This window comes from Phaethon lepturus, unplaced genomic scaffold (assembly GCF_000687285.1).
Source record: "Phaethon lepturus isolate BGI_N335 unplaced genomic scaffold, ASM68728v1 scaffold18660, whole genome shotgun sequence".
NCBI classification, from domain to species: Eukaryota; Metazoa; Chordata; class Aves; order Phaethontiformes; family Phaethontidae; genus Phaethon; species Phaethon lepturus.
Window position 1 is genome coordinate 42,912 of NW_010514240.1, and position 10,476 is coordinate 53,387.

The 10,476-nt window shown below is 37.4% G+C and overlaps 1 protein-coding gene across 1 annotated transcript in view; it reads left to right on the forward strand.

The window, feature by feature from the left end:
* The window catches only part of ARHGAP29 (Rho GTPase activating protein 29), a 50,036-nt gene extending 40,566 nt beyond the window's left edge, over positions 1 to 9,470 (forward strand). Inside the window, exons 13-23 of the mRNA XM_010292440.1 lie at positions 503 to 669; positions 1,221 to 1,349; positions 1,521 to 1,619; positions 3,150 to 3,313; positions 3,562 to 3,750; positions 3,908 to 4,045; positions 5,646 to 5,878; positions 6,644 to 6,950; positions 7,124 to 7,232; positions 7,600 to 7,719; positions 8,263 to 9,470. Coding sequence (XP_010290742.1) covers positions 503 to 669; positions 1,221 to 1,349; positions 1,521 to 1,619; positions 3,150 to 3,313; positions 3,562 to 3,750; positions 3,908 to 4,045; positions 5,646 to 5,878; positions 6,644 to 6,950; positions 7,124 to 7,232; positions 7,600 to 7,719; positions 8,263 to 9,164 — 2,557 coding nt within the window. The 3' untranslated portion in view covers positions 9,165 to 9,470. The remainder of the gene's footprint in view (positions 1 to 502; positions 670 to 1,220; positions 1,350 to 1,520; positions 1,620 to 3,149; positions 3,314 to 3,561; positions 3,751 to 3,907; positions 4,046 to 5,645; positions 5,879 to 6,643; positions 6,951 to 7,123; positions 7,233 to 7,599; positions 7,720 to 8,262) is intronic.
* Positions 9,471 to 10,476: the final 1,006 nt, after the last annotated feature.

The following is a 10,476-nucleotide window of genomic DNA, read 5'->3' on the forward strand; positions in this document are numbered from 1 at the left end:
TTAACAGTTTTCTGTCCTTATCTTGAGAGCAGATTTTCACAATGGACTGACTATAAGCTCTCTGGCAGCTTCAACATATTTTCTGTGCTTTTAAAAAAGCATAGCATTTTAACGCCTATATGTTTATAGGTGAATGGTCATGATGGCTGGGAAGAGACTCTTTTGGAGGAAAGCATAAAAGAAGGATGCAATGGCCTCTGAATTATTTTTATCTTGAGATGAAGAGATTTGCTGTTTTTTCAAAGTCTGCAAATACCTTGCAGAGATGTGGAAAAGCTGATTTGGGGGGGGCGGGAGGGGAGAGGAAACACGTACTTAATTAAAAATAAATTGACACCCTTTTTTTGTTTTAATTTGGGCTTTAATAATTACATGTCAAATACATAAGTTCATGAACAGCAGTTAAATGAAGCATTTTTAGTGCCCAGGAATAAAAAAAATACATTGCTTTTCATTAAATTCTACCCTATTCACTCTTTGAATTACTTTCTTCTTTCTGAAGGGTTTTTAATAAGCAATCAACCAACAGTGTCCATACGTCACACGGTAACTTATCTCAGTGTTCAGGAGATTTTCCTGCTCAGACATTAGATGATGTGGGAAGCCCAATTTATCATCGTTCACAAAAGATTGGAGAGAAGAGATCTTCCAGCAGCACAGATATCCAAGGTAGTTCTTCTGTATTTCATCTGGAGTTCAGTCTTTAAGTATTAATACCAGGAAAAAAAGCAGGTGCTTGATGTGTCACTGTCAGAAACATAGCACTGAAGGGGTTAAAAAAATGTATTTTGAAGTTTGAAGCCTATAAAAGAAGTTATGTCCTTGAGCGTAAGGACAAATGGAGACAACTGCCTGTATGTATACCTAGATTCTTTGTCAAGAAAGGTGAGATACAATTCAAACAGCAAGTACTGTCAAACTCAGTGTACTAAACTATTTCAGTTAACTTTAGCAATTTAAAATCCATTGTTTTTGTAAATACTACATTGATTTCAGGTCTCTTACAAAAACACAAGTGTCAAGTTTCTGAAATTAATTTTCTTATATCCAGAAGCTTTTACAGGAGTATATGCTGGGGTTTTTTCCGCTGTATTAGATGTTTGGGTAACTTTTGCAATATTTTCCTACTTTGAATATAAACATAGTTAGTCTTTAAATAAAAAGAAAAGAATTTAACTTTGTCCTTACCATTTGGAATTTGCGGATTTTCTTTTCAAAAGCAATGCGAGGGCCACCACCATTCAGATCATGGTCAGTTGGCAACCAGAGTGGAGGAATGTGCAGTGATTCTGAAAGTGCAGGGGGAAGCAGCGAGTCCCGATCCATGGATTCTCCATCTGCTAGCCCAGGTACAGCTACACTCACAGCTATACTAATTTGAAGTCTTTTCTTTGGGCTGTTTTACATTAAGAAAGACATCATTGTTAGTTTAGCGAGTGTTGGACAGAGCCTTTAATGAGAATGAGCAGTTGGGTGGAACTGATACTTACAGCTTCCTGAAAATTTTTCTCATCTGCTAGGGGATTTTAAAAGACGACTTCCCCGAACACCTTCCACTGGTACTATGTCATCTGCAGATGATCTTGATGAAAGAGAGCCACCATCTCCTTCAGACTGTGGTAATGTTTCCATACCTGAAATCCCCAGAAGATGCTTTTTTTGTAGAGTGTGGCTTTTCTTAATATGCTTAAGAAAAGTACTTTAACAAGGCTGTGATTACCAACAGCATTGTTTTGCAATACAGCATGCATCCACTTGAGGTTGAGAGCTGAAGAATAATGTTCAGGTCACTTTAACGAAGCAGTGCAGAATTGTCTTCATACATTTAGTTTAACTATACGGGCAGCCTTTGAAAATGTCTAGTGTCTTCACACTCCCAAGGTAAACAAATGATCCGCTAACCATTCCCTCCAGACAACTTGCATTTAAAATTAGCTGCATGGCACTGAGGTACATAAGATCACTTCTAAACTTTGAAGCAAAATGCACGCGTACGGAGAGTTGGTAATTGGCAAATTGGAAAAAAGTGGATCCAAATGTTTAGGGTAATAACTGAGATTTTACTCTCTTCAACTTAGATAAGCAAGTTTGGTAATGTCTGTCCCAGATTTGACCAGACCATTTCTAATTTTCAAATTAGTCTTGGCTGTATAAAGACAATGTTGCCACAGGTACTGAAACCTGAATATCTGGATTATCAGAAATAGTTCTATGGATGTCTGCAGTACTCTCAAACTAGTTCTGAAATATTTGTGGCACCTGCTCAGTAAAGCCTTTAGGAAATTCTTCAGTTAGTCCTTATTTCCTAAATGTATACTTTGGCTTCTAGGAATGAGCCTGAGGTTAACAATACTAATTTAGAACCATATTTAAAGCATGGCAACATGTTAATGAATGCAAACTTTCACTTGGGGTCATATTGTTTAATCAATACTTGACCTTTTAAGAAGCTTTCTGGGCAATTAGCTGTATGTGTTAACTTCAAGTTTTTATCTGTAAAACAAAGGATTTTAGTTCAGAGTTGTTGATAACATTTGAAGTAAATTGCTTGTAAAAAAAATTGCACAAAAAAATTCACAAAAAGCAACAGTTGCTGTGCTGTTTTACAATCCTCTAGAAAATATTTTGATGTTATCATAGGAGACTGAGAATCAGTGGTTCTTTTTTATTTTATATGGGTTCTGGTGTGAGTGTGTGTTAATTCTTCCCTGCTGTAAAGTATTCTTTTTTAAGTATTTCAGAAACACCACAGGCCAAACCATAATGTCATCTTTCATCCCCAAGTATAGGATTTTGAAATACATAGAAAGAAACTTTCATGAATAATTGCCTGAACTGTCAGACAGTTGGCATTAAATGTCCTAATATTTTCACATGCTATTAATACAGGAAAAAAATGAAATATTTAAAAATGCAAGCCTGATAGTTTGATTCCACTTTTACGTAAGATTATTTGATAGTTAATAAGTCTGTTATGTAAGCTATAACATCGTTTTGCTTCCTTGTGATTGAAATGTTTTTGATTACTTTTATAGTTGCTGTTACTTACCAAATTCTATGTTCCGCAGCACAGTTCTAAAAAAATTAGAATAAATACCCTGTCCCAATAGTAAATATTAGATTGACTGTAACAGAGACATTCTCTCCAGGTTTAAATGATCTGACATCTGAAACTGCAAATTCTCCAGGACCTTTTAGAAATGCTAATATGTCCAAAGCAGCACAAACACACAAACTACGGAAGCTGCGAGCTCCATCTAAATGCAGAGAATGTGACAGCTTAGTGGTATTTCATGGAGCTGAATGTGAAGAGGTAAGTTCAAAAGTAGTTTACATTGCTGCTTGGGATTTATGTAAAGTTGTGAGTTTTGGAAACTTGCATTATTTTTTCTGTATAAAAAGTATGGACTTTGTGGCTCGTAGAATCATCATGAACTTAAAGCAAAAGCACAACAGACTAATAAATGTTTGCTTTTGTTCACATATGGTGTGAAAAACAGATATTTCTTATGGTGTCAGATTGTATCAAACCATGTGCTTTTTTTTTTTCCTCCCCTGTAGTGCTCACTTGCATGCCATAAAAAATGTTTAGAGACTTTAGCTATTCAATGCGGGCATAAAAAACTTCATGGAAGGCTTCACTTGTTTGGAGTGGAATTTGCCCAAGCTGCTAAAAATGTTCCTGATGGCATTCCTTTTATCATCAAAAAGTGTACGTCAGAAATTGAAAGCAGAGCACTGAATGTCAAGGTATGCTCAGGTTTTTTTTTATAAAACTTAAGGATGAGCAATCTTTTTTTACAAAAAAAAAAGTAATCTCAAGATGTTAATGCTGTACTGTTGATATCATCTGTGTTTTACACTTGCCTTTCAAATTAAGGGAGTTATGCTGGTCTTTTAATTTCAGGGCATCTATCGTGTGAATGGAGCCAAATCAAGAGTTGAAAAGCTTTGTCAGGCTTTTGAAAATGGAAAGGATTTGGTCGAACTCTCAGAACTCTATGCGCATGATATCAGCAATGTTCTCAAGTTGTATCTCCGCCAGGTCTGTACTTCAGAGGTCAGATGAAGAACCAAAGTAGTGTAGTATATTTCTTCAGTACCAGAAGAAAAAAGTCATTTTCCGCAGTCCTGCAGCAGAATATTAAATTACTGCCTTGTACATTTGCAGTAGGCTCTTTTATTTTCACATAGAGGCTGTGACGGGGCAGGGAAAGCTGTGAGACTACTGACTGCTGGTATTACAATGTGTATTCCACATGGGCATAATGTCTCTTTAAATATTAGTACTGTGTGCAGAACAAGCTTTTGTTTATCCACTTGTAATGAAGCTTTAATTTCTAAAACTTTTCCGGTTACTGAATTGGTCTGTCTTATGTGAAGTTTAAAACATTCTCATATTCTTGCCTCCTATTGTAGACAGATGCTAATATATTGCTGGTAATATAAGCAAACAAAAATTTCATTAAACACTCATAATGGTCATGCTGGTGTGCTCATTATGGAGGGATTATCCATCTTTTTCTTTCAAAATTGAGCTTTAAAGCTTCACAGTTGAGTTTTCCAAAACAGTTTCAGTATGTATCTAAAAAAATGAGGCTCGGATGTTGCCCAGTGAAATTACTGAGTCAGTCTGAAAACCTGTTAACCCTGAAAGGAATAATCCTTAGCTGCATGGTACTGTCCTCTTCCTTACACCGGCTGTCAGGGATCCAATCTTATGATCACCACCATTAAGTTAAGTGCTTCTGAAAAATTACAAAGATGTACTCTGCCTACTTACTCAAGTAAAAAGGTAGCATATTACGTATATCATAGTGAGGTACCAGTTTGTGGCACTGTGCTGTATTTTGAATAGGGCTTATAATTTAAAAAAAAGTCAAATACCATGTTTTCTTCCGGTCTTATTACTTCCTATGTAGCTGATAGCTGATCTGTTGGTGAGGTTTTTAGGTAAACCTTCTCATTTTAAATGCAGAAACAGTGCTAGAAACATGTAGTTAAAGACATTTTTAGGCAGAATCCTGAGTTAAACCCTATTTGAGGCTAATTATTAGAACAAATTATTTTGAGTTTTATCTACTCTTCCTACTTTTTGCTTTTATCTAAGCTGGGGAAATGCAAATAGCCAGGTCAGGTTTGAGGGTTTTGGGTTTTTTCTGTTGTTTTTGACTCTTATTAACATTCACTTTCACACTGACAGAATACTTAAATCACGAAAACGAATGTTACATGGCCTAAAATCCAATTTTTTTAAATGGAATATGGACCAAACTTGATACTGCATGTAATATACTATCAAAGACTGGAAAATTAACTGGACTATTGTCATGGTATTTGTGTATATGGAGTTTAACACCCTCCCTCATAGCAATCACTTCCTTGAAATCTGTACTTGTATTGCTTCAAGACAGCATTTATCTATTGCAGGAAAGGGCTAGCAAAAGATTTCTGGAGAAAGGTGTAGGGAGGAGTGTTTTTGTTACTTGGGATCAGATTTGACAGTGGTTTGAGCTAATGAACAGGGATTAAATGTCATCTAAGAAAAGACGCTAGACCAGACAAAGTTGAAGAAAAACAGGAAGGAAACAAAAAACTTAAAATTCTGGCTTGAGTATATTTCTGAAATGTTCTTATTTCTTCAGCTTCCAGAACCCTTGATTTTATTTCGGCTTTACAATGAGTTCATTGGACTTGCAAAAGAAAGCCAGAATGTCAATGAGGAATTGGACGCTAAGCAAGCTAGCCCCAAATCAAAGAAAAGACAGTCAATCTGTATTGAACTGAATAGGATCATCATTAAAATTAAAGATCTCCTGAAACAACTGCCTGTACCAAACTATAACACTCTTCAATACCTTATTGGACACCTTCACAGGTGAGAAAAGACTCTAAATGCAAACTGAAGTTGAAAAATAAACTGCTACATGCTGCGTACTAGGAAAGTCTTGAACCCTTTTGATGACTGTAGAGGAAGAAGTCACATATGCCTTAGAAGACATTGTTCTGTTGCTGTTTCTTTTTCCAATGTAAGGAATTCTTAGGTGAGAGAATAATATGAAATGGAAAGAAAGGAGGGCAAGAGCTGAGCTCCATTATTGATTCTCTGCTAGCATTGGGGTCAGCAAGTAGTAAATAGTGGCGGCTGCAGGGAGGAAGGTATGATTTAAATCAGGTTATGACCAAAATAGGGCAGTGATTTGGTGGCTATTAACAGAAAATTGAAATTTGTGTCATGTACTTGGAAAATGGTTATTAACAGACACTTCATGAGGATGAAGGATGAGGATGTACCAAGCTGATGACTACCAATAAAACTGGGTAATACTGGACCACAGCTGTATTATTACTTAGAATGAGAGAGATGTTCTTTGCCCCAACCCTACAAATGCCAAATAGCCACAAATAACATTAACCAAAGAGGACATAAAAACACCCTGTATGGAAAGCGCTTAGTCCAAGCTGCTGTTAAATGCACTCTGCACTGAAGATTCTGCCTGCCTACCAAACCCACTTTCAGTTTTTTTACAGTCTTTTAGCCTCTGTAGGCATAAGATACTCTTTCGTAAGTATTTTAGGTATTAGAATATTAAAACCCTCTAACTCTTGGGATTTGGGGGCTTTTTTCCCCTCTTTATTGCAGGGTTACAGAACAGTCTGATGAAAATAAAATGTCAGCCAGCAACCTGGGCATAATATTTGGCCCAACTCTGATCAGGCCACGTCAAACAGATGCTACAGTTTCTTTGTCGTCGCTTGTGGATTACCCTTATCAGGCCCGTGTAGTGGAGCTGCTCATAACATACTATGAAAAGATATTTGATGTTTCATTGAAACCACTACTGAGCACATCTCAGTCTGAAGAACCTGCCATTACAGTCAGAGTTGCTTTATCAGCAGAAGAGAGGGAGCCACAGCAGCAGAGGAAGTCATTTGTTGCTGTAAAGGAAGTGAGTGACTTTTCCTGTGCTGCCAAAATGTTACCTGTGCCATCTGAACTTCTGTGTGGAATGCTGCAGCATTCCAGAGTACACTTCTATTAAATCTTTGTGCATTTTTTTTTGCTAAGGAGTGCCTTTCCTCTTGAGTTCTCGTTTACTTTTGCTCTGACTTTTGTTTACAGGGTATTCTGGTAGCTCCAAGTGAAAGCAAAGCTTCAGAAACAGCTGCGTTGTTTTTGGAACCGAACAATAGCAAGAATACAAAAGAACAAGTAGATACATCTGTAACTGGTTTGTGTGCTTTTATTAAGTCTTGGAGTGGGTGAATAAGCAGTCATGGATGTACTAGATTATAGTGCATGCATCTCTTCCATTTAGACAGAAACAAGTGTTATCACTGGCTTATCACTGCTTGATATACTCTTTATCTTCGTAAGAGGAACAGAGAATTAAATCTTTCTAAAGGCTTTTTGAGAAACCTGTGTTTATGGAATCAGAGCTTAAAGTATTTGGTAAGAGAATACAACAGTGTTTTGGTTTCTCCCTTTTTAAAAACAAAAGAGATAATTATGCTGTGACTCTGGATTTCTGAAATCCACTGTGATGCTGCAGACCAATATCCAGCAATTAACATGTTTTGACCGTTGTTTTCCCCTAGAATGTGTATCATTGCCACTCACTGGAATGAAACCAGAAGGCTGTGGGAAGAGTAATTCTTTGACAGAATCATCAGCTGCCAGCATTTTGGATATTAATATTTCTGCTCCAAAAAAGCCAGGTTTGCTAACCTAACTATAAATCTTTTATGAGATTTTTTTTTATTATTATTTTTATCTGCCTGTGCTACGACAGTGGTTTGTTCTAATGTAGGTATGATTTCATCTGCTTCATTTAGGAGTAACTATACTAATATAGTTAGATTATACTAATCCTTTTAATTACACTGATTCTCAGCTGGTGTTACCAGTTCAGTCATGTCCTGCACTTAACAGTGAAACATTCTGAAACATAGTAAAATGGAAAATATTCCTTGATGGGAAGGCACCAGCCAAAAAGTGCAGTGTCTCTTTATGTGTTTTCTCCTCAGTGTCTTCCTTGGTTACATCTGTACAGTATGTGTTTTACTGCTATTGAAATGCTAACATTTGCTTAGAATAGGATACTCCCTAGCAGGTGTACAAGGTATACCTAAAAACTGTTATCCTGTACCAACTGTCAAGGGGTCATTAATAAAGTTCATATTCTGTTGGCAAATGTCTTGCTGACATTTCTTTATATTTGATGCAAAGATCCAGTCACATCTCTTTTTGTGTGTTTCTAGGTGATGCTGTGAGTCCAGCTTCAGAGAGAGACAATGATTCATTTGTTTCTCTAGGTGAAGACAGCTGTAAAATTAACTTATTTCCTGCAAAACCTAACCGTCAGATTACCAAAGTTCCATTGCGGGTTCCAAGGACAAAACCAGCTACTCGCCCTGTGAGCCTACCTGTAGACCGAATACTTCCTCCATGTGTTTTGAATGAAAGAAATTCACGAAATGCAGGAGCAGTAAGTCCAGAGAAGCTTGGCAGGAGCCCTACTATTGAAGAAGTTTCAGAGGTGAAGGCACTCCCTGCTGTTAATACCTGCTGCAGACTTCCTTGTTACGACACTCAGATGCTGCGAAAAACTTGGGACAAGCAATATAAGCAGTATGATATCACAGCAAGGACAGCAATGATCATGACTAATGTGCCCCAGGAGAACCGAGCACTTGAGAGTGGAACTGCAGGTGCCTTATCTTCATCATGCAGCATTAGTAACAATTCAGCTAATGCCATTCTTCCCAGTAAGCCATATTCTGTTTCTGTCAGGTCCGGAAGGACAGCAACAGAAGGGAATGGTTCTGATGCCAATCCTCTTGCTGCCTTCAGGGCACCAAGAACATTGCAACCACCCCCAGGGACATTTTATAAACCACCCTCTAACAAATCAAAACAAAATGAAGAGGGTTCTTTTACTAAAGCTTGTACACCAACCAGTGCTAGCTCTGTGCTTCACCAAGATAATACTGTGAAACTGGCTAGGAGCTCTGCACTTCCATCAGGTGATCCTGAACAGAACACAAATGAACAAAAAACTAGCTCAGAGGATATTCACCCAGCAGATCTGAAGCCTACTTACCAGAGACTGAGACCAAAAAGGATCCAAGAACTGGAACACAGGGAAGCTCATTTTGTATAGGGTGCAAATTCCTCTTGGACTGTATGCAATTTGTTGATGTTGCCAGTGGAAGCTTCCCTTTGCCCCTTTATCCTTTGCCTTCCCTTGAGAATTCCACTTTTGTGCCATATTGGGGTTATTTTTATATAATGCAGCATTTTAAAAATGGGGGGGAGGGCTGGGGAATTGTGAAGGAAGTCAGTCAAACTTTTTGTAATTTAGTAGCTTTTCATAAAGATTTAATGCATTCCCAGTCTAGCTACAGCTAATGGGTTCATTGAATAAGCCACTGAGCTTCATTTCATTTTATGGAATGGAGTGCTTATTCATAGAGATACAACTATTGCATGTAGCAATGAAAGGAGCCATTTTTCATAATAGATGTTATAATAAAAATGGAAGGTTTAATGTTCACTGTCTAAGCATAAACCAAAGCTTGTGCTTTACTCTGGAAAAGCATTTGTTCAGTGTTCTAATCTGTGCAATTAAAGCTTTGCTCCTGAACAGACTTACATGCTGGCCAGCATGGCCCATAATTATGTATCATATGTGTATATTTTAGGCAGACACGGTTATCTGTTTCCAGTTTTCTGTGTTGTCACTTTAATTTTTTTTTTTTCTGTACAGCAAGGATGCACTTACTGAGCTTTACTATCCAAAAGCAGCAATCAATCCACATCTTGTTTCTTGTATAGCTTAGCGAGAGGGGGCAAATGTGCACAGCCTGTTTCGTTTGGATGCCCTTCTGGAGAGACTATCAGTTGCAGTGGTCTGTCTTTCCCAGGTGGATGAAAAGGCAGTGATTTGCTTGCTATAGATCAGTTTCACCACTTAACTTGGTGTAACTGAAATGAAGAGCATTGTTTTCAAGTTTCAGTGAAAGAGCTGAAAATAACCAAAAATCCGCATTAGTAGGTGCATCTAATGGTTTTCACTTTGTATTAAACGGCTTTTATGTGTACACTGTGTTATATTTACTTTAAAATATATTAACTTGTTAACATTTCAGTGACTATGGCTTCTATATCTGGATTTCCTCTAACTTATTAAAAATACAGACATTTGGCCTTTGCAATAGTATAGTACTGTGCTGCATCTGTCTTTGGCGGGCGGCATTCTTTTCTTACTGATATTACAATTAACTTGACCTTTTCTCATATATTATACAGTTATTTTAGCATGGCGCTTTCTACTGATAAAAGAACCAAAGTGACTTTTAGATGATGGGAAAAGAACCACTTTTCTGGTTTTACAGCATAAAATACACTGAGCTTTCCTACTCCATTTCGTTTGACCCTCTTCCCAAAACATCCCAAATAAAATCCCACTCGGC